This window comes from Dreissena polymorpha, chromosome 13 (genome assembly GCF_020536995.1).
Source record: "Dreissena polymorpha isolate Duluth1 chromosome 13, UMN_Dpol_1.0, whole genome shotgun sequence".
NCBI classification, from domain to species: Eukaryota; Metazoa; Mollusca; class Bivalvia; order Myida; family Dreissenidae; genus Dreissena; species Dreissena polymorpha.
Genome location: NC_068367.1, coordinates 781,585 through 806,817, shown reverse-complemented (window position 1 = coordinate 806,817; position 25,233 = coordinate 781,585). Strand labels below are relative to the sequence as shown.

General features: G+C 34.7%; 1 protein-coding gene across 1 annotated transcript in view; it reads right to left on the bottom strand.

Moving 5' to 3' along the window:
- Positions 1 to 409: 409 nt before the first annotated feature.
- The window catches only part of LOC127855614 (ankyrin and armadillo repeat-containing protein-like), a 44,767-nt gene continuing 19,943 nt past the window's right edge, over positions 410 to 25,233 (bottom strand). Inside the window, exons 3-8 of the mRNA XM_052391359.1 lie at positions 17,202 to 17,446; positions 16,631 to 16,787; positions 14,839 to 14,986; positions 11,682 to 11,798; positions 6,662 to 6,829; positions 410 to 5,792 (exon numbers count right to left, since the gene is read on the bottom strand). Of these exons, the coding sequence (XP_052247319.1) occupies positions 5,624 to 5,792; positions 6,662 to 6,829; positions 11,682 to 11,798; positions 14,839 to 14,986; positions 16,631 to 16,787; positions 17,202 to 17,446 (1,004 nt within the window). The 3' untranslated portion in view covers positions 410 to 5,623. The remainder of the gene's footprint in view (positions 5,793 to 6,661; positions 6,830 to 11,681; positions 11,799 to 14,838; positions 14,987 to 16,630; positions 16,788 to 17,201; positions 17,447 to 25,233) is intronic.

Below are 25,233 nucleotides of genomic sequence, written 5' to 3'. Positions count from 1 at the left end.
AGAAGATTTAAAAAGTTTGCACAAAATAGGCCTTATATAAGCAAATTTTCAATTTTTTGACCCCCTGGGGCAGGTTCAAATTTGACTCCAGGGGCATAATTTGAACGAGGTTCACCACATGAACATTCCTGAGAAATTTCATCAGAATTGGACCAGTAGTTTAAGAGAAGATGTTTAAAGAAAAATTTAACGCACTGACGCACACATGACGGACACAGGACCATGACATAAGCCCCGCTGGCCTTTTGCCAGTGGAGCTAAAAACGCATGGTATATTTCAAAGTATCCCATTATTCAGCTTAAGTATATTGGGGCATATTTCTTTATTTGAAGTGCTATTTTTATTACTTTTGTATTAATTACAATATCCGTAATCGGTACGAAGAAAGGGAAAAAAACAGATACAAAATTGGTAACAATAAGATTTATTTGGCAGGATAATGGTCCAATAACAGACACAAAAAAGGAAAAAAATAACATTACACTAATAAATTGTTAACTCATGAACAAAATCTCTTAACATACATATTACTCTGATTTATAGATTGCAAAAAAATCACATGTTTTATAATAATCATTTAAACAATATAAAGCAATCACATGCATAAAATATACTGAAAAAAGTTAATAAAGAGATGATAGTAAAGCATGCATGTTCCCTGACTTGCAGCTAAGTTGTTCATGTGGCATTGACCTTAACATGTCTTGATTTCAAAATCATAAGGGATGTTGTGACGTCAAGACTAACCAGCGCACTAACTAATATGATCCTTATAACAGATTTACAGTTATATAAACTAGAAAAAGCCCCTGTGACCTTGACCCATGACCTTATCTCAATTTTAATTCCCCCATAGGCTTCTTGTTTTCCATCCCAGTAACCAGCATACCAAATCAGATGATCAGTAGGTGACGTATTCTCTAGATCTCATGAAGCAACCCACCCTTGATACAAGCTTATGTGACCTTGACCTTTTACTTGGTGACCTAAAAATCGAACTGTATTTTCATGACCTCCCATGTTCTCACTATACAATATACAAATTGGACATGTCAAATCATTCTCAGAGAGTAGAGCCAGACTAACTTCGTGAATGAAGGACATGTTACATTTACCTTTTAGCTGGTGACTTCAAAATGAATAGGTGTTTGCCCTTTCTCAGAAGTTACCACTTAACCATCTTGCAAGATCTTAGGTGACAGCATATCTAGCCGGAACAAATTACAAGTCTCTGTGACCTTGACATATGACCTGTAAACCTCCTGTCTTTCCAAGTAACAATCATAGCAATAATCATTATTGTTCAAAACATTCTCTTAATATCAGGCGTAAACGTCCAATAGACCTACAGATAGACGGACAAATGCAATGCAGTATACCCACATTTTTTTAAAGGAGGGTGTAAAGATAACGATGAAAATCAGTAGTTTTAAATCAGTTCTGTTTAAAGTGGATGTGGTCAACTTGCTTGTTTTACTGATGTATTTATGCCAAAGCTAGGAATAAGTTTGTCTATTGTTCAAGACATTAAGTTGTCACTAATAAAATAATAACTTGAGTTGTAAATTAATATTGTTAGACAATGGAAGCTTCTGTTGCACTTAAGTTTGCGTTAATATCATTTATTTGTATTAAATAATATTCAAATGCTTTAATCATATCCTATTTTAAATATACTGCATGCATGACTGCCACACTTGCAAACAATTCAACCATTAAAATGAACAAATACCTGACACCTTAGATGGTTTGTTTCTAAAGGTGTTTTTAATGTTTTCAACATAAGAGTCTTGGCACATATTGATAATTCAAGTAAAGAAACAAAAACAATCTACATATTATTCTACATAATGTATAATAGGTATGTAGCAAATGTTAGATAAAGTTTTCACTAAACTAATCAATTTGTTTATGGGAAACGTCAGCCATGCAAATAAACTGATCAAAACAAGTCTACATTATTACGGTATGCTTTATGTATTATTAACTTTCTGTAATATGATTATCAAATCTCTGTTTGAAACTACTCTAAATAAAGATAAATTTGAATTACAACTTTAAAACTTGAATTTAAATATTTGTAACACTGGACATGACTGTGTAAATAATTTGTCATCATGAAGTCAATCTTAAAGGGACCTTTTCACAGATTTTGGCATGTATTGAAGTTTGTCATTTAATTCTTGAAATTGATGAATGAAAACATTGGAACTAAATAGCTCAAGTACAATACAAGAAGAAAATTAAAGAAAGAAAAACAAGATCTGTCTCCATCGGATGACATATGTCCACGAAAAACGCTTTGATTTTAGTTATGAGTATTTTTCGAAACCTAAACGCAGATTTCCAAACCTAAACGCTAACCCTAAGTTAAAGGTCAAGGTCGCAGGAGTCAAACTGTTTGTGCGTATGGAAAGGCCTTGTCCATATACCCATGAATACCAAATATGAAGGTTACATCTGGAGCGACATAGAAGTTATGAGCATTTTTCGAAACCTAAAGCAAAATGTGACAGACGAACAGACAGACAGTGCCATAACTATATGCCCTCCTTCAGGGCCATAAAAAGTAATCCTCAGCTGGGCTGAAACCACTGACACCCGGAGTAAAAGTCTAACACGTAAACTTCTAGGCCATCCTTGCATGCTCATGTAGTGAATACAGTATTTTATACTTTATATCAGCAATCCTTATAATGTCACAAAATATATGATAACAAAAGAAATCTCGAAATAATTCAATTGTTTCCAGTTTGTAATGCTTTATAATTTACATGTTTTTTAATAGTCAAAATATTTGTATAATCGATATTTTAGAGCATGGTAAGCATTCAGTATTACTGTTTCCTTGCAAATATCATACTTTCAACAAAAATTTGCACATTTGAAACAATTGTTTTCAATTTTGTCAAATTACCAAAACGTGAAAAGGTCCCTTTAAACTAAACAAAATAATCGGTGTCACAAAGCAAATGTCTTGTCAATTACTAATGGCATGTTAATTGGTTGTGTCATGTCATGTATGAAATATATAATTAAAAATAAAGTTTATTGGAAACTGTTCCTTTCATAAAACACGTTCATGTTAAAGATGTGCGCAACACTTTGTGTTTGATTCACTTATACAAGTGTTATTTGACCAGTATAAAGCATGAAAAAAAACCACGCTCAAAAGCTTTGAAGCAGTGACTTGTTTAGAACAAAATGAACTTTACTGGAAAAAGACGAGAAAATAAAAAATTAATATTTGAAGTTAAAAAAAATAAAAAAATGCTCATGTTGTAAAATATATAGAATGTACAGACATGAAAAGCAGCTAAAAATATATAAAAATCGCTAAGTGAAAAAGTATTTGCTCCGGGGAGAATTGGACACTGGATAAATTTATATATTTTTCACTTTACGATTTAAAAGTGGGTCAAATCCAGCAAACATCTCCTTAATTTAATGTGGCCTAAGGTTTAAGTGGGCTCGGGACTGAATAAACGAATTAATGATACTATGATCACTTTCGTACTGGATGTGTGAGCATTTATATTTGTGTACTGGAATTTGTGCAACATTGACCTTTTACAATTAACTAATTGCCGAGTTTAGACATTAACATGTGTCATGGAAAATTGTTTTTTCATCCTTTGCCAATATTAAACTTTGACATTTTGGGGTGACTTTTGACGATTTAAATGTGGTCATGCAAGTGAAAGACTGTCTCATTTAAAGCATACACTTTTACAAAGTTAAAACCTCTACAGCTGAAACCAAGTACTCGTAATAGTCAGGAAAAGCACAGAAAAATGGCAAGACTTGTGAACAAAGTTTTAACTAGTTTTAATACGGTCTAAAAATGTTTTGGTGACCATACAAACTACTCGTACTATACCGCCCAAAAATGTTTTGGTGACCATACAAATTACTCATACTATACTGCACAAAAAGTTTTTTGGACCATACAAATTACTCATAATAAAACTAATGGTTTTAATTTTGAGATGTGTTAAGTCTATAACCTTTAAAAACCCTTAAAGAATGTACCTCAAGTACAGTTTATTGCATGGTTGATTTAAATGGAATGAAGCTGAATTTCCAATACTAGAAAAGTGACAAAATTGTCACAAAACCAGGTTTTCAAAAAAATATATTTATAATAAAAAGGGAGGAAACAACCAAAGATTAATTCAAGTATGCTAATTATTTCCCTTTGCTAAGGACACAATCATTTAACAGGAATAGCAAATGTAGCCCTGACCTTGACCAACATGACCTTTGACCCCATTAAAGTGTAGATGTTAATGTGAGGTATAAACATACTAAATATTGAAGGAATTGATCACACTGTCCAATGATGGTGAACAAATGTGACAAATGATTTTAAAATCTCACAATGAACAACATAGTTATGGCCCGGACAAGCTCAATTAGAATTGTTCCGCCCGCCTGCAAACAGTCACCAATCTAATAAGCAGTTTTTTCCTTCTGAAACCTGGTAAAAAATTACGCTGATCTCTTCACATGTAACAAAGATATAACTTCCTGAATCTCAACAATACCCTTTTTACAGCGAAGTCAATATAGGAAAATGAGGGTGTCCCAGTAAGGACAATAAATATATACCCAATGACACATCCAATTCCACAAGTAGTAATGTCCATGGTGAATCCTCATTCTTAAGTCCAAAAGTATAAAACTTGGCATCATTTCATTAAAACCTTATCGGTATAATATTACTAGTTTTTGTGTACTACATTTTCACATAGCTGTAAACTGTAATTTGCATGCCAAACTAAAAAATTAATTCTAAAATGTAGTTTTCATACAATACACTTCAAACTATCTCGCTAATGTTATTCTTCATCACACCCTTCTCATACATTTAATAATAGTTACTGTTAAATTAATATAATTAATCTTTAAAACTAAGTGTTAAAGCATGTATAACTATATAGGATATAATTGATTGATAAATGTAACCGTCTTCATTGTCTTGAATGCTATGTGACGCCAAGAAATAAATTGTCTGATAAACATATACATATGCAAATACACTAATACTAGAAAATCATTTATACTCTCTTCCTTTTATTGTGAACGTCTAACCTTTATTTAAAAAGTTTGCTGAGTTATATATGTTTTGCTTCAACTTTGCTTAATCTTAATTTTCCATGCATTCTGATGGTGATATCTGCCTGCTATTATAGGTTTTAAGTAAACAATTGTGTTCTCTTAAAAATAGTTCCATTCTTTCCAATTATAAAAAATAAATGAATGAAAACAAGTTAACACATTTGGGTTGTGTCAATACAAGTTTTTAGGTTTCTTCTCTAAAAAGTTGTTCAATGCTCACCAAATTATCTTTATATCAGTTGATAGTATAATTAAAAAAAGTAACATTTAAAATTACTCTTCCTCTAATCATAATTTGTGTCTTGTTCTGAGAAAACTGGGCTTAATTCATGTGCGTAAAGTGTCGTCCCAGATTAGCCTGTGCAGACTGCACAGGCTAATCTGGGATGACACTTTACGCACATGCATTATGCCCAGTTTTGTCAGAACAAGACACATTTGTTGTTTCTGTCCTTAGAGTCTTCTTCTGTGGCTATTACCACTGCACTCGCTCCCCTGTTTTTATGCCTCGGCTGTTCCAGTCACCTCCCCTTGCATGGAGACATCAATAGCAGGTACTTGTAGTTCAGTCTGTATGATGGAGTGCCTGCTGGCCTGACTGGTTCTTGCTGCATCCCCATCCACAAGGGACAGCTGACTGGTACTGCGGGCTCGAGAACGCTGTGACATCCTAGCAGAAACATATGAGCCATGTTCTGAGAAAACTGGGCTTAACGCATGTATTTAAAGTGTCATCCCACATTAGCCTGTCAGGCACACACTTTTGGCTTTAATACATTTTTCTGTTTAAAGAGTCTCTTCCACGCAAAAATCAAGCAAAGGAGGAAGGTGTCATCCCTGATTAGCCTGCTGCACAGGCTTATCTTAGTGACACTTTAAGCACATGCATTACAACCAGTTATATATATATATATATATATATAAAAAAAAATACATATTATAAAAGTGCTAAAAAAAGCCATTTCTTTTCAATAAAATTTGACTAAAAACCTCTTGAGCAAAGTTCATGCTAACATTACAAGTAGATCACTCATCCCCTTCACTGAAGACTTTTGTCTTTAATGAAAACCAGGTATAGAATTAAATGAGACGCATTCTGAGAAAATGGGGCTTAATGCATGTGCGTAGTGTCATCCCTGATTAGCCTATGCGGATAACACTTTCTGCTTTTATGGTATTTTTCATTCAAAGGAAGTCTCTTCTACACAAAAAGTCAGTTAAGGCGAAAAGTGTTGTCCCTGATTAGCCTGTGCGGACTGCACAGGCTAATCTGGAACAACACTTTACGCACATGCATTAGGCCAGGTTTCTCAAAACGCGACTCAAATATTCTTTAACCACATGTTAAATATAAAGAATAAATTTCTGAGGATGATTCGAATGTCAAATTTTTATTTGAAGTGATGTATTACTAGCCTCAGGATCTAAACAGAAATTGACTCTTTCATAATATATACAACCTTGCTAGAAACTTGCAACTTCATTACATTTTGTTTTAATAAACACCACATTCCCTGGTGCTTCCAATATACTACAAACCTTGAAGTTCGGTCAGTCAATGGTGCCTCTTCAAGGTTCAGGTTTGATGAAGACGTTCTTAGATTGCTGCCTTTTGAGCTCGAGTCTACGAGGCTAATTCCACTGACGGGAGTTGATGGGGGTCCCTCGTCATCAGTTTGCATGCTTACCAGATTGTTCCTTCCCTCGCTATGTGTATCATAACATTTAGTAAGTACGTATAAGAAATAATTTCTATATTATAAAAGTATAATTAAGTGAATACGAAATAAAAATACATATAGCAGAGAAATATTGATGTTCAAATAATGACTAATTTGATGTTACACTATAGAAATAATGGTGAACAAAAAATATTCCAAAGAAATCAGCCAAATAATCTTCAATGAATTTAGCTGCACTTTGAGCAAACATGGCTTTATGCATGTGCATAAATTTCTGTCCCATCTTAGCGTGTGCTGTCCCAGATTAGTCTGTGCAGTCTACGCAGACTTATAAGGGATAACACTTCCATCCTAGACTCAATTTTCATTTAGAAAAGATTTCCTTTTACCAAAAAAATCCATTTAAGTAGAAAGTGTTGTCCCTTATACACCTGCGCAGGCTTAGCTGGGACAGCACTTAATGCACACGCATTAGGCCCTGTTTTTAGCCCGTTGCATGCTGGGAAATTTGTCGTCTGCTAAAATGTTGTCTGCTCAATTTCTAAAAATAGCATTTTCTTCGATTTTTTTCAAAGAATGCTATCAGAATAGCAAACAGTTTGGATCCTGATGAGACGCCACGTTCATCTGGATCCAAACTGTTTGCAAAGGCCTTCAAAATTCGGTTCCCGCACTGAAAGAGTTAAAGAGCTCACCAAATTTATTTATAATGCCTCTGTTGCAAACATTGACCTAATAAAGCAGGGTCGAATAAATGTTCCTATCTCCGGTCAACAGGAAGTAGTGTATTCCTACACACGCTGTGACACATAGTTGAGTGTAACCTTTCCAATACACTACACAAGGGTGTAGTATTTTACCAATATCAGCTGCTATCATAATTGTAGACCAAGAGAAAAATATCATATTCTCGATTGTTTTTTTATTTATTCTCATATTTTCAATAGGAAAGTATTAAAAGGAACAGTTTAAATTGGAACCATTTTTTACGTGACACAATCGGTAGTTATTTGGTCGTCTGGAATGTTGTTTACATGTAGGAGGCTCGACAAGAATAATTATATTGTTATGTCAATTTATCATTTGTCTTTGATAAAATGTGTCAACGGCATGAGGCACAATAAATCAAATACATGGTTGGTGCCGAGATGGAGAAAGTTTATCAGGTTCGACCCAAAAACGAAAAATAGGGCCTCACCGGATAAACTTTCTCCATCTCGGCACCAACCATGTATTCTTTATATTGCCATTTTTGAGATGACAATTTGGAAACATATGACCTGGTGGTTGGACACAAAGGTGAGGGTGCAAGACAAAATGTTTTTTTGCACTGTACATGGGTGAAACAAAGTTAATATTTTGTTTAAAATAATACTGTGAAATCATTTATTTTCGCCAGCACGAAATTTCGTCATTTTTATAAAAATGACGTTTTCGTCAGCACTTAAATTCGCCAATTCCTGACATTGAAAAAAAATGCTTCAGTCAATATCTGATTTGTTTGTCCGAAATATATCGCGGTTGCCAAAAAATCGTAGTGGGGAAAGAGGAAGGACACTTGATATTCACTTGCAGGTGGTGGGGCCTGTTTGTCACATGTCAATATACTAGTCTTTTGTTATCAGGTGACCAGTAATTTGCCCCCATTAGTGTATCATTATCATGATTAGCGGATTAGTGGGACCGAATAACCGTTTACGAGTTTTTGAAACCCGGGTTTAAAACAGTGAAGCCAGTTGCCAATTGGTCCTATTCATTTATTATCAGAACAGAACAGAACATTTTATTTTAGCTTAAGCATACAGCTCATCGCCATAAACATACATATGCAATAACAGCATGCGTGACAATTATATACAAAAAATACATCCTTTTGAGGAAAGATCAATTTAAAAAGTAATGACATACAACATGTTTTAGTGAGAATGTCACCTGGATGGGGTTAATACAAAGTGATCATGTAATGTTAACACGAAATTTAATAATTGTTACAAATATAACATTATTCTAAGCTTATTGTCTTTGTGGAAGATATATCATTTATACTACACATATAGCACATCTTCTCGTAACTTAAAGCATTTTAAACAAAAAATGGCAAGTTTTCTTAACACTATTTTGTTTGAACAATTAAGTAGTTCGATAAACTTGAACATACTAGGTCGTGATCTGTAATACTTTGGAATTAATGTATTCCTTATATCGGCATAATAAGGACATTTAATAACAAAGTGATATTCATCCTCGATATCATTGAGGTTGCATAAAACACATTTGTGTTGATCTCTGACAATGTTCTGGTGTCTACCCGTTTCAATTAATAATTTGTGAGACGACAAACATAATTTAGCAATAATATTCCTATGTTTTTTATTTTCAACAATATCAAGATACGCAGATCTTTCGAATATTGGTTTCAATTCTTTATATAAAATCATTGAACTAGATGAGGTGATACTTGTATTCCAGTTAGTGATATACTGGTCTCGTCATCTGGTTTTAAGTAGCGATATTAATTGATTAGAGTTCACAGATTCGGGGAATAGCCATACATCGTTAAAACCGGTTTCGTTTAGAATGTCCCGTACTTTTGATGACCAATTGTTTGTGTTATTTTTGCGTTCAATTTCTAATCTCTGTGATAATAAAATGTGTTTAAGAATACAATAACCCTCTTTTACAGTATATAATTTCAAAAAGTATTTCACGATCCTGACATATCTGTCTAAATACAAGGGGAATCGACCAACTTCGGCATATAGCGATAATGAGTTTGTTGACATCTTAACATTCAATATTCTTTTACAAAATTTACGATGGACGCGCTCAATGTTTTCCGCTTTCATAAATCCCCATACCTCACAGTTATAGTTTAAAATTGATGATACATATGCGTTAAATAAATTTAACATGATATGTATAGGTACGTTCATGTCTTTTGTGAGAGTGAACAAAGAATGCATCGCTTTTAAAGCTTTGCCATACAATGTATTTGTTGCGGACGCAAAAGATCCGCCGCTTGACATGACAATTCCAAGGTTATTAAAATTGTTAACAATTTCTATTTCTAGACCTTTATATGTCCATTTTAATGTTTTACTAATTATCATGGCCAAACTAATAACAATCTTACCTTTATCGGCGAAAATTAGAGAAGGTGCGAAGATTATTGGATAAAATGTGTCAGCACACTGTTTGGTCAGTTTTCAATAAAGTTTCAAGAGTTTAGCATTGTAAATATTTGATCACTTTAAGTACAATAATTTACGGAAGTGTAAAATTAACAGTGCATTATGGGGCAGCGGTTTCATAGGGCAAAGTTCAGATTTAATTGTAACAACCAATGGACGAGTGAGTTTAAATTTGATTGAATGCAATAGGATACAAAGAAATGTTTAATTGCGTCATACCCAGTCATTCGAAACACGTGCTTTACGGGGATTTCCTGGAAATCGCGCAAAAATAAAACTTAATTTTTGAAAACAATTTCCCTACTTTTGGATGGAACTAATCGTCATGATTGCTAATTTCTCTTTACCTGTTACGTTTTCAATTGCTAAAAGTAACAAACATTTGAAACATGTATCGTAAAACTTGCAAAAGATGTCGATGATTAAAAAGATCGATAGCCCATAAAACGAAGCACAGGCTATTTTTACACCTGTATTGTAGTTGAAGGCAAACAACCAAACACAAATCAAAATGTTCTGTATTTATTTGTAATCAATGCGGAGAATGTATATGGTAAATATATACATCACCATCTTTTAATTTTGTTTATTGTCTTTGATCCGGATCTAATTCGGTGCGTGGAGGCTGTATAATCTTCTGCAACAACACTGAAAAACACACTACACACAATGGGTAATAAAGTTGTTAACAATTAGCGATTATCTTTATAAATCAACCTAAACGAAGTCAACGCAGTCGATACAGCTGTACTGCTTTCGCGTTTTAGAGTAATGTCACGTGTCAGTTAAGTACACTGTGTAATCTACACCCGTTTGCGGCAAACCCGGATTTATTTTGATTACGTAACAGACAGAGTATGTATGCGTGGATTACGTTGGATTTTAGTGCCTCATGCCTTTGGTAATTCAGTCTTAATTTGTTCAAATATGGGACATTATTGTTCGTTAGGATCTTGAATTCGTCAATCAGTCGACTGACGAAATATACGAAAATTAATGCCTGACGATATATAATGGTTTCACAGTACACAATTATGTCTTATGATCAATTAAATAATACATATGTCTAATGTTCAATTAAACATGGATACATTGTATCAGTAATAATCCAATTGTTGTCAAGAACACAAGAGTGAGACCAAAGCAAATTGTAATTCAAGCCCTCATGGATTATTTAAAAGAGCATTGTGGACACAATGACATAATCATGATCATTAATAATTTCTTTGTTTCACTATTTAGGTATTTCTGCTTTTTTATTCTCAACTGTCTACACTTAGATAATTTAGATTTTCTGAATTGCAACCGTTTATAGAACTTTCATTGCTTACGATTTTAGAAGTTTTGTGACAATAGCTGGGAGTAAATCAATCCTGCTCCACTTTGTTTAACCCTTTTAACTGCGCAGAAACAAATTTGTATCAATATGTAGTCCATTAGATAATGACATTTAACTGAAAACCTTTCTTTATAGATTCTAGTACTAAAGGCTGCATTTGTAAATGTAAGACACTCGTGAGCAGCAAACAGCATAAAACCTGAACAGCCGGCACATTTCTTGCAGGCTAAGTATAATGTGCAGTCTTTAAGTTACTCTCAGTATGGTCCAGTTTTATGACAGTTTCATAAAGTCATTTTTGATTTGCTAATGCGCAGGAGAGGGTAAATGCTGGCCCTGGCGCTTACCTTATGGGTGGGAGGCCTATTTTCTTGTAGTGTTTCCATCCTTCAATGAAGGACCGGGACACCTTGTTCTTTGTATAATGCTTCAAAATCTTCATCAGGACCTGGTCGGTTCTGCATCTGTAAGTACCGTATATTATGATAACTTATATGTTTGTAACTTTGAATGCAGAGCACATAGTTTTAATTTATTTTGTGTGTAGTGGTCAAAAGTTAAAAAGTAAAGTTGCATTTCAGATCAATTTCCCTGTATTTTCAAGAATGAATATGTTGCTATACATTTACAAAATGCTTGTGGTGAATTTTACTCAAAAGAAATCATGTTTCATTCCAATGCCCTTAGAAATGTTACATAAGACTGAACAATGTTTAATATGCAATAATTATGCATGTTTTAAATTGAAACAATTTCCTACAATTATGCAAGAAAGAGTCCACTATGATGGGAGTCTGCAAAGTTTAAGTTAATTTTCTTGCAAATAAATTTTTTACTAGTTTAAACAGTGTAACCATGCAAACTGTTGTAACCTAGAACATAACTGCTTGGTAAATGGCAACCAATACAGGAAAGCATGGTCACTCATAACAAACATAATTTTTGTGAACAAACATTTCCATTTACAAGAGTTGTCCACCTGTAAATGAACAATGATTTTGAGCTCTGCAGGACATTTATAAATGAATTTCATATAAACAAATATCAAGTGAAAATAATTTGGATGAAAATCTAACAAATATTTTTTGTCTCAAATAACAAAGGAAACTGAGCAGTCCTCAGACTTTCCCAGATGTCTAAAGAAAGGGGCTAGTAACTCTTTCAGTGCTGGAACCGAATTTTGAAGGCCTTTGCAAACAGTTTGGATCCAGATGACAGAACGTGGCGTCTCATCTGGATCCAAACTGTTTGCTATTCTGATAGTATTCTTTGAAAAAAATCAAAGAAAATGCTAATTTTAGAAATTCAGCAGACAACATTTCAGCAGACGACAAATTTCCCAGCATGCAAAGAGGTAAAATGAAAAGAAGGCAAGAAAACATTACAATGACTATGTAATTATTTAGGCAAGTGCTCTACAAGTTAAAATGAGGGCTGACCACTTTGTCACAGGCGTTTAGAAGCCGTGCCTGTGGCTAATTCAAAGAGGGTGTAACTCAAGCATAAATGAATAGCTGCGCGTGCAAATTGTGTCTTGTAGATTAACACTTCAAGGGGATGAAATATGTGAAGTTCCATTCAATCACTTAACCCTTTCCCACTCAGAAGCAAAGTGAAAATGGCTATGAGCCAACAGCATAAAACCAGAACAGCCTGCTTGTAACTCCCAGTCTGTTCAGGTTTTATGCCTTTTGCTGCTCATCAGTAACTAAGGGTTGGAAATGAAACCTTTACAACTTGAATCTAGTAAGAAAGGTTATAAATTGATTATAACTTTTTTAAGGGACTACAAATGCGTTGAAATACATATCTATGTGGTAAAGGGTTAAATCATAGTGATAACATATGTCAAGTTTCAGTTTGATCACTTGAGATTGTAGAAGTTGTTTGCTCCGAAAATCGTGTAACAGTTTATTTGGACAGACCAACAGACAGATTGACTTCAATGAAGCCCTTGTCAAACTTTGTTTGCAAGGGTATTACTAGCTTTTAAAGTTTAGGACATACTTTTTTATGTTGCATGGAAAGTAACAATTAAACAACTCATTTTTTATTCTCAAATGCATCTCACTGACATATTTATAGAAAACAAATACCTGCGTTACAAAATATACTAAAACCAAAACACAGCCTTGTAAGAGATGGAAAATAACACAGGATCACTGGTAAAGAAAAGTGTCATTCACATATTTTCTTTATTTTAATGATTTTCCATTTAAGCACAATACAAATGTGGAATTAGTTCGCTTAACTATTAACATTTTATGCAGACTAACAGAACTACCAACAAATCAGACAAAATAGGATCTTCTATATAACCCTCTTTAAATTCGATTGTGACTTATAAAATACAATATGAGATTTGTACTGGGAAAATTGGGCTTAATACAGTCATGTGCGTTAAGTGTCATTCCTGATAAGCCTGCGCAGGCTGCATAGGCTAATCATGGACATTAAGCCCAGTTTTCTAGGAACAGGCTCATCTTCTATGCTTTAACCCATTACCACTTATGGCCCAATTCCACTACGAAAAAACAAGCCCACGATTCCCTACATTTTATCACATTTATTGAATCGGGAAGACTCGTGAAGTCTACGATTCAGTTCCGACACTGGTATGATTGAGTTGCGACAAATCGTGGGGTGCGGTTGAAGTCTTCCGAAAAGGGTCGCGACTTCACTACGATGTGTAAGAATCTACTGCGATTGTACTACTAACGATGCAGATCAGTCACCGAACGCACCCATGAATTAGGCGCCAATATCTATTGATATTGATCTTAATCCCGAGAATCTTAGCGGGCTCGCAACTCACTCTGGGTGAACTCGTGAGAGTCTTGATCTAAATCGTGAGAATCTTAGCGGGCTCGCAACTCACTCGGGGTGAACTTGTGAGAGTCTTGACAAAGTCGTAGCTGATTCGTAGACAGATCACGTGATCACCGATTTCCTGATTGAGTCTCAAATTACCTACGATTCTATTACCACGCCCAAAGAACGCACTTCGACGCTGTTACGAGTCAACTGCGATCAAATTCAGTCTTGGAGGTCCTGGCCAAATTTTAAACACGTTTAAAATCTGGCGACGATTTTTCGGGAGCTCACGAGTTGCAGGAATCACTTACGACTGGCCAATGACTAGCTACGAATGAGCTAGTACCTTCGCCGATTGAGCTACGAATGTCCCAGACCTCAAAATATTGGAAATCGGGACAAATCATGGGGAATCTGGTCATAGTGGAATACCCCTATAAGATACATATTTTTACGAATTTGTTGTCTCGCAGAAAGTTACATTTAATTTAAGACCTTTCTTACTAGATTCAAGTTTAAAGGCTTACTGTCCAACCCTTAGATACTGTTGAGCAGCAAACAGCATAAAGACCTGAACAGACTGCAAGTTTCTTGCAGGCTGTTCTGGTTTTATGCTGTTTTCAAATAGCAATTTTCTCTTTTCTTCTGAGTGGTAAAGGGTTAGTAATATTATGGTCAGTGCTCACTCACTTGTTTAGGAGCTGTCTCTCAGCAGCGTGGTTATGAGACAGGTAACCAAGGGCGATGGCCGCGCAGCCTCGAACTTGTTCCGCCTCAGATAGCAGCAGCTTTGTCAGGTAGTCTATAGCCTTGATGGCAATTATTGCAGACGGCACACCTGGTGCATCATAAATATATTGATATTATAACTATAAAAAAATTCAGGTTAAAATGCAAGAAATAAACGCATTAAAGTAATTGTATGTGTATGCAAATCTTTTAAACTCCATTAATAGTGCATACATTTTGTTATAAATTAGCATATACAGCAGTACAATATTAAGATGTAAGATGACTAAATTTGAAATGTATCTGATTTCACATGTGGCTTAATTCTTTTATCATTAAACTTCTGTTTCCTCATTCTGTTAATTTCTTTAAAGTACATGTACAAGCATCAACAACTCCATATATCTGGAATATAAAACATCATATTTGAGTATTATTTTTACAGCATATGCCTTCTGTGGTAACAAAGATATAAAAATAGCTCTCAAAATGAGACAGAAAACATAAACATTTGCATCATGTGGTTATTGAAAGAGACTTTTTTTGTTACAAATGCTTGATTGTCATTGATTGTGGGATCATAGGAAATAAGAAATAATTAGAAACAAGACTATTGCAAAGCAATATATGTCCCCTACCGGCTCCACCATTGTCAGATTTATATATATATATTTGTTGCCCTAGCAACCAGAATTCTTGACGTAGGAACAAAATGAAAAGACGTGCATAACCTCTATATTGCCATCTGACCATGTTTCAAGTTTCATAAAAATATGAAGATCTTTTAAAGTTAGACAGACAGACAGACAGACTCACAAACAGACACACAGAGCACAAACCATAAGTCCCCTCCGGTGAAAATGGTAGGGGACAATAAAAATAACTAGTTAAGTAGTTTACAATGACATACACAATGATCCAGACTAATGCAAACATAAAAGTAGTTTGGTGTTTTTTATGTCACATCTAAAGCTTTTATAAAGGCTGCCACTTCCATTTACTATGAAGAATCCTAAGATATCATTGAAGTCAGAGCTCCAGATAAGGATTTAGTCTAAAGGGTATTTCACCCCCTGATATTATTGTTAAAGCGTATTTTACTCCTTTGTTTCTGCCATAAAGTGTATTAAGGAATATATAGGGGTATTTTCCATTTCCATAGAAAACTGACTAAGTGAATGGCGTGTTTAATCTAGAAATATTATTAGTTGTTATTTATATAATTAAATGCAAACAGAATGAATTTAAAATTACGATATGAACAGACTTTCTTTAAAAATATTCCCGCAAGAGCCGCTGGTTGCTTAAAACGTCCCTTTTTTGATCCACAGACATGATGGGCCGCCATTTTTATTACAAGCTCATTTTGATTGACTTACTTTTGATTTAAATGTTAACTTACACTAAAAACTCAACTGGATTATTGGTTAAACCGGTTACGCACTTTTATCGATTTAAAATACGTACATGGATTTGTATTGCGTTTTGATACGTACTAGGCCTATTTTTAATGCGTTTTTTTATTTTTTCAATGCGTAAATACGCAGATACGCCTCTTATCTGGAGCTCTGATTGAAGTCTTTTAGAAAGAGATTGTAAATGATCCACCAGTGGGGCTCTCTCTGTTGCATTGTGCTAACGATATCCATTAAAATCTAAACAATTGCCTTTTTGAATCTTAAATACAAAACCTATAGGCAATTGTTATGCTAAAGTGGAAGACTATACTAGTTGAAAGGCTTCCATGTCTTACCAGCTCTAGTGTGCGCGAGTCTGGCTATACAATCAGCTGCTAGCGCCAATATCTGGTCAGACTGGGAGTCCTGCAGAAGGTCCACCAGGAGTTTGATACCTGTCGCCGACGACAACGCTTGCTCTTCATCCGGTATTATTCGAGACAGTACCACCACCTATACAGGCATTATATAGATGTGGAAAAAGATGATTTTGCGCACCAACTACAGTCATCAAAATAAGAAGCACAAAGCCCGCCTTAAAAACACAAAGATCCTTAGAAAGCCAGTGTCAAAAGTGCCAATTTGATAATTGCAACGGTACTGTATGTGTTCTATTTTCACTTTTTAAGTGGTCTGAATAGGATATTTAGGTTAATAAGACATTAAATATCTGGAGTTAGAATCTCCTTTCTATAAGAAACAATAATTTCTAATATTCCACCTCACTTAATAACATACGAAAATTTATTGACAGTCATTTCTCAAAACAAATTGATTCTGTCAAATGTTACTAAATACCATAATTTTAAATTATTAAAAAAAATCCAAGGTTTTATTGTCATAATTCCACAATACATTAAATCTCACCTGAAAGGCTGCATTGCACCTGTAATACTCGTCAGAAGACTGCAGGAATGGAACGAAGCAGCTGAATCTGACCCCGCCCTGCTCTGCAATCTCTTTCTGTTGGCTGATGTTGTTGTATGCAAAGGCAGCCAAGGCTGAACCTGCAAGCAGTCGCACCACGTCGTCCTGCGCGTACATCATCTTCAGAATTCTCACATAGCTGAAGTCTATTGTCCCATTAATCTCTTCGAGAATGTTTTGATTGCCTGGAAAACATTATCAATGTTGTTTGGTTGGGTTAAAAGTTAACACATAAATATATTTTTGTGAAGAATATTTCTAATATTAAAGTGGGTAGATACGATTTTTTATTTGTGTTAAATTGTAATAAATTGATAAAATATGTTACAATAACACAAAATAGGCAAGAACAATTATTATACATTAAATACAAATTTCATAATAATGCAGCAAAGACAAATTAGCTCCCCGAGTCGATTGTGACGAACATATTTTCCTACAATAACTGAAGCATTCGTCTTTTTATTAGGACCAGAGTAAGTGTTCGTGTGTCGTATGAATATATATCGTTGCAGAAATTTAAAATGAACCGTTAAACTAAGCTTATATAGATTCATATCGTACATGCATGATATACATGCTGACGAATTCGACTGTACAGCCGTTTTCGATTTCAGAATTAAATACCTGGCTTATTTAGCATTTTTCGACATATGTTTTTCTGAACTTTTATTTTATTTTATATTGAAAGATATATATTATAAGTTTTTTTACACAGTTTATATAAATTCATTTTTATTTGACAATATCGTATATACCCGCTTTAAGGCAATGCATGAGTCACTAGCTAGCAAATAAAATAAATTTTTGGAGATCATATATGTTTTTTATTATGTTATAATAAAAAAAAGACTGACTAGTCACCTTTAACAGTAGAAAGCCAATTAACAAATCTGACGTCCAAGAAGTCATGTGACAGATCATATTGGTCCTTATTTACTATATTGAGGGCATATAAAGACGCCTCAAAATTAATTTCAATGCAGGTAGTCTTTTTTCGGCGTAAGCTGAATAAGCCAGCTTTTCACCCTGACTTGACCTTTGTAAGTGTCCAATAATACTCAAATAAAATTTCCCGCGGCTAGGTACGAATGAATACACTTCATTTATTCCATTGGCTGATTTGAGTATAACACCAGAACATTGGAAACATATCCGCGTCTTTGTAACACTGTTTTACTGCATGAAACAATTTTATCTCTAATGAAAAGGCCCAATAGATAGAACAGTTTTACAATCAATTTTCGACATAAATACAGTTTGTGCGTTCACCTTTTATTTTCAGAGAATTACCAGCGCAAAAGCGTTTAACTAAAGGCTATGTTGTCATATTTAGTACTTACTTGCATTGCATTTCAACCCGCGAGGTTTCGGGTCAATACGCGGTCATTTTGTGAAAGTCAGAGTTTATATACAGTTCATCACCGGAGTTTGCAAAAGGGGTTGCGATCATTGTGTCTTACTGACAATAACGTAGTGACTGTATTGCATTGCATTCCAATCCGCAAGGTATCAAGGTCAGTTTGCGGTCAGTCGCAGAAATCTTTATATAAACGCCGTCTCGTAAACTTTGTGCACTTGAAGTCTGTTTTGATCAGAAAGATACTAAATAAAGATATTCGGCGATATTATTGTGGTATGTCAATCATCGATTTTTAATATGGTTTCAAAATTTGCATGATAAGGACCAATTTTGATAAAATTAATTAGAAATATTTATCCATTTAGACCAGTTTATTAAGCATGACCACAATAATTCGCTATACTATAATTATGCAATTAAATAAGATTCGAGTATTGCCGGCTGACCTATATGCATTCGTTTATTTTCATGTTTCTTGTGTTTTTCTATTCTGTAAATATAGATATCTGAGTAATAATATCACATAAAGCAAAATAAGCCACGAAATCTGGCGCAACACCCCGTAATTGATTTGCTTATGATGTAGCTAACAACTGCGCAGAAAAAAGGCATCCGCTACTTTTTATCTCATAGAGATAACTTTTGATCGTTCATAAACATCGACCACAATCAACGCCGTATATCTTTTTTAAAGATATTTCTTGTTAGAAAATTGTTTAGTCATTTGTGTGCTATTGCTTAAAAATATCGAAACAAAGGACAGCTACAATTTATAATGCAGAAAGTCAACAGGTTGTTCAGGTACATTGCAAATTGAACAATGTCCATGATTTAGTCCTATAAATGCATTACAAAACACCAATCCATGACGTGTCAAAATGACATAATCACAGTAACATAATGTACCATGATAACTGTACTTGCTAATCATTCTCTGTTAAACCACAAAATGGAAAAAAAACTAATGGCTTTTATAATGATTCTATTTTCACACATGTAAAAACAATGCATGAATACATATCGTATTACAAGTTGAGGACATTTAGATCATTTCATACAAAGGAACCCGTTTCTATTTCATGTATTATGTAGAACAAACTAGTGCTTTTAGCACTGCATGGGTAGTCATTTGCAACCCTATATGAACGCTATTTTGGACAAATACTTATATATAAATATACAAACTTTTCATTTGTATGCAGCGAACACTGTGGGAGACATGCACACGTAGTACTTTAAAATCATAAGCAATTAGATAATAGCTATAATAATTATAGCTCAAGAAAACATATTTTTTAAAGGACCCTTTTCACATTCCCAATAAGGAGTTGTATGAGATTTGTTGTAACCTTGATAAAACAAATCGAGAACAAGGCTGATGATGTGGAAGCTGGGATTGCTTATATTCAGAGGATGAAACCTTATTAAACAAGAGCACCGCCTTGCGGGTGCAGACCGCTCATCTATTTTCTTTTTAAAGGTGAAGGGACTCTCATTTTCAATCACAAAGGAGGGAGGAGTGGAGTGAAGAGGGGTGTATAGTGTGGGGTTGTGGACATTTATTACATTATCTTCCAAAAAAGCGAAAAAAAAAAAAAAAATAATAAAAAAATCGGGGGGGGGGGTATAGTGTGAGGGTGTGGTGATAATTTGTGAGATGATCTTAAAAAAAAAAAAAAAAAAAAAAAAAAATCAAAAAAAAAATTTGGGGGGGGGGTGGGGTGGGGGGGTGGGGTGGGGGTATAGTGTGAGGGTGTGGTGGTCATTTGTGAGATGATCTTATAAAAAAAAAAAAAAAAAAAAAAAAAAAATAGGGGGGGGGGGAGGGGGGGGAGGGGGGGGAGGGCACGGGGGATGGTTTGGGTGAAGTCTATTGTGGTATGTCAGGTAAGAGTAGTTTCATCAAAGTATCAATCAAATCTAATCATAAATAAAGAAGTTATGGCAATTTTAGCAAAATTTAATAATTTGACCTTGAGAGTCAAGGTCATTCAAAGGTCAAAGTAAAATTCAAGTTGCCAGGTACAGTAACCTCATGATAGCATGTAAGTATTTGAAGCTTGAAAGCAATAGCCTTGATACTTCGAGTGGATCGAAACACAAAATTTAACCATATATTAAAAGTTACTAAGTCAAAAAAGGGCCATAATTCCGTAACAATGACAACCAGAGTTATGCAACTTGTCCTTTTACTGTACCCTTATGATAGTTTGTGAGTGTTCCAAGTATGAAAGCAATATCTATGATACTTTAGGGGTAAAGTGACCAAAACATAAATCTTAACCAAATTTTCAATTTTCTAAGTATAAAGGGCCCATAATTCCGTCCAAATGCCAGTCAGAGTTACATAACTTTGCCTGCACCGTCCCCTTATGATAGTTCATAAATCTTGCAAGTATGAAAGCAATAGCTTTGATACTGTAGGAATAAAGTGGACCTAAACACAAAACTTAATCAAATTTTCAATTTTCTAAGTATAAAAAGGGCACATAATTCTGTCAAAATGCCAGTCAGAGTTACATTACTTTGCCTGCACAGTCCCCTTATGATAGTTAGTAAGTGTTGCAAGTATGAAAGCAATAGCTTTGATGCTTAAGGAATAAAATGGACCTAAACACAAAACTTAACCAAAATTGTCAATTTTCTAAGTATAAAAAGGGCACATAATTCTGTCAAAATGCATGCCAGAGTTATCTAACTTTGCCTGCCCAGTCCCCTCATGATAGTAAGTAAGTGTACCAAGTTTGAATGCAATAGCATTGATACTTACTGAGAAAAGTGGAACTAAACGCAAAACTTAACCAAAATTTTCAATTTTTTAAGTATAAAAAGGGCACATAATTCTGTCAAAATGCACGCCAGAGTTATCTAACTTTGCCTGCCTAGTCCCCTCATGATAGTAAGTAAGTGTACCAAGTTTGAATGCAATAGCATTGATACTTTCTGAGAAAAGTGGACCTAAACGCAAAACTTAACCGGACGCCGACGCCAACGCCAACGCCAACGCCGACGCCGACGCCAAGGTGATGACAATAGCTCATAATTTTTTTTCAAAAAATAGATGAGCTAAAAAACAAAATGTTTAATTTATCGTTTTACATTTCACAGTTTAAGTAATTTTTTTTTAGTTTATTTATACTTGTTTCCAATCATTTGTTTATAGATCTTATACAAAATAAATTGTACCATCACAATGCAGTCACTTTTCATAACGTAAGTATGGCTGAATGGGTCAAGTTTCCCCTGGGTACTGCTTTGCCATAACCCGGGTAATTTGAAGTATATTTCAACGTACACTGATTTTCAAAAACGAAAAAAATTGGGTACGAAACAAAATGTGGGTACGAAAATTTTGAGTACAAAAAATTTTTGGGGTACGATTCTTTTTAATTTTGAATGGGGTACCTGTAAGTATACCGGGGTACCCAAAAGTATCATTTGAAAATCGGTGTACGGTGAAGTATACTTCAAAGTACCCGGGGTACGGGGAAGTAGTACCCGGGGGAACTTGACCCATTCAGCGTGACTGTGATTAACATCATGATTTTGTTAACTGAATTCTTTTTTACTCATTATTGCAGGATTGTCAAAGTGAATTGAACTGTCTTATAACATTGAAGGTAACATTCTAATTGATGTCATTTTCTATGGAGCTGTATTTGCTACATAAATATATTGTACATTTGTTTTATCAGAGATTCATATTTGTACACACAAATTATCCTGCGTTAAATTACTACATAATTTGTGTGATAAAGAGTGTCCAGGATAATTTCATTATTTAATGCATATCTTTAAGAACAAACATATTCTTGAATCATTTAAATAAAATAAACAAGAAATATCTTTAAAAAAGATATACGGCGTTGATTGTGGTTTGAGTTTGTGAAAGGTAAAGAGTTCAAAAAATGAGACCAAGGATAGCGAATGTCTTTTTCTGTGCAGTTCTTAGCTGGATCACACGCAATACGGGATGTTACGCGGAGTTTTCGCGGCTTATTTTACATAATTACATATTGCTGGTCATAAACCTATAGATACAAAACAGAAAACCAAATGAAGAATGGAAGTGAAATTTAAACATATGAGTCAACCGGCCACACGCGAAGTATCCGTACATATTTTTAATATTTATACGCGCGTTCTTCGAACAAACCTGTTTTAGTGGTTTGTCGGGCATTGCTTTTTGATTCGATTATTAACAGTATCGAGAATCATCGCGCTCATGCTTAATACATTAAGCAATATGGTGGAATAATTCTTGTTAAATTAATTAAAAATAATATTTATCATGGTATTGTTGAAAACACATAAAGAATCTATTATTGACATACCATAATTATATCGCTAAATATCTTCATTTAACATCTTTTGTGGTCTAAAGAAAATCTCAGTTCACCTAGTTCACGGATAGGGTCTATATTATATAACAAACTGGCCACAAACTCAGGTCAGCACATAAGCGTCTTCGGACGCAGCGATGACCTGTAAATAAACCCTGATAACTCGCGGGTTGAAATGCAATGCATTAAAGTGAGGCCACGCTTCCACTGCTTTTTATACTTTTACATGTTAACACGTTGATAGGAATATGAAAGTCAGTACTAAAATGAGAACATAGCCTTTAAGTAAAAAGGCTGTTGCCTCTGAAAATAAAAGGTGGACGAACAAACTGTATTGATGTCGAGATTGAGTGTAATATTGTTCTATCTATTAAGCCTTTTCATTAGAGATAAAATTGTTTCATGCTGAACACGCAGTAAAACGGTGTTACAAAGACGCGGACATGTTTCCAATGTTCTGATGGTATGCTCATATCAGCCTATGGGATAACTGAATTGTATTCATTCTGAACTAGCCGCAGGAAATTTTATTTGAATTTTATTGGACAGTTACAAAGGTCAGGTAAGGTGAAAAGCTGGCGTATACAGCTAACGCCGAAAAACAATCATATCCAATCATTTTATTTCATTTTGGTTTATGGTCTGGAAAATATATCTAGACATAACATAATAATTATCTTCCTTGCTGTTAATTTAGTAACTGTAAAAAATAAAACCATCAACAATCATAAATTATGTTCATGATCATTTTGTTGTTTCTCAATAACTAAACAAGAGCTCCGCAGTTGGAGACAGATGCCCCCCCAAAACAGGGCTTCAACACAGGATTTTTTGCAAAAAACTGACCATAAGAGTTAATCTTATCATATAAGTGTGACTTAGCCACTTAAATAAGTTTTTAGTTGAAGACTTAAGCTATGGTATTTCTGTTGCAGGCGACACACCCTTAAGTCATATAATGACCAAGGCAAATACATCTGGCAATGTATCAGGCGCAATGGTGGAGTACATGGTTGCTGATTTTCTATGAAAATTCATAGAGGCCAATTTATCTGTAACAAGAGCACCGCATAACGGGTGCCAGTCGCTCGGCTACGGGTGCAGTTTTGAATAAAAGAAAGCTTGTCAAAATTTATTTTTTATTTTTTAAAGGTCACAGTGACCTTGACCTTTGACCTAGTGACCCAAAAATGAGTGTGGCCTGTAGAACTCATCAAGGTGCATGTACATATTAAGTTTCAAAGTTGTAGGTGGAAGCAATTTGATTTTAGAGCCAATGTTCAAAACCTTAACAAAATGTTAAAGTTTTAGCACGACGCAGACTGCGGACGACTGACGGCGGACATTGGACGACGAGCTGGCTATGACAATACCTCAGGTTTTCTCCGAAACCGCCGAGCTAAAAAAACAGGCCAATTGGTCAATCCCCTCATGCATTATCAATCGGACATGATTTTCACATTCAATGTCACAGTAACTTTGATCATTGACCTAAATGTCAATGACTATCTACTGTTAAAGGTCAATGCATCTGAAAAGTATGAGGCCCATCACTAAAGCCTTTGATGACATATCAAATGGAAACCAATTTAATACTTAATGTCACAGTTACCTTTACGTTCGAACTTGTGACCCAAATTTCAATAGGGGTCATCTACTGTCCATGGCAAATGCACATGTGAAGTATCAATCCTATCGGTAAATTTATTTACACGTTATTGATCAGACATGATTTTTATAACTTATTGCGACATTGACCTTGACCTTTGACATTATGACACACATTTGAATATGGGCTACCTACTGTCCAAAGCCAATGCACATGGGAAGTATTCAGTCAATTTGTGAAGCAGTTGACAAGTTATTGATCAGAAATGATTTCACACTTAGTGTGACAGTGACTTTGACCTATTGGCCCCAATTTCTAAAGGGGACATCAACTGTCCAACACCAATTCACATGTGAAGTATCAAGCCAATCGGTCCCTCTCTTCACAAGTTTTTGATTGCAAACAATGTTCACACTTAGTGTGAATGTTGGCCTTTGACCTAATGGCCCCAATTTTAATATGGGTCATCTACTGGCAAAGGCCAATGCACATGGAAAGTATCAAGCCAATTCGTAAATCTGCTCACAAGTTATTGATCCAAAATAAACTGCTCTACAGACAGACCGACAGACAATATCCAGCAAAACAATATACCCCCTCTTCTTCCAATGGGGGCATAATAACTTAAGTATATTGATTAGAGTTTTAGCTTTACTT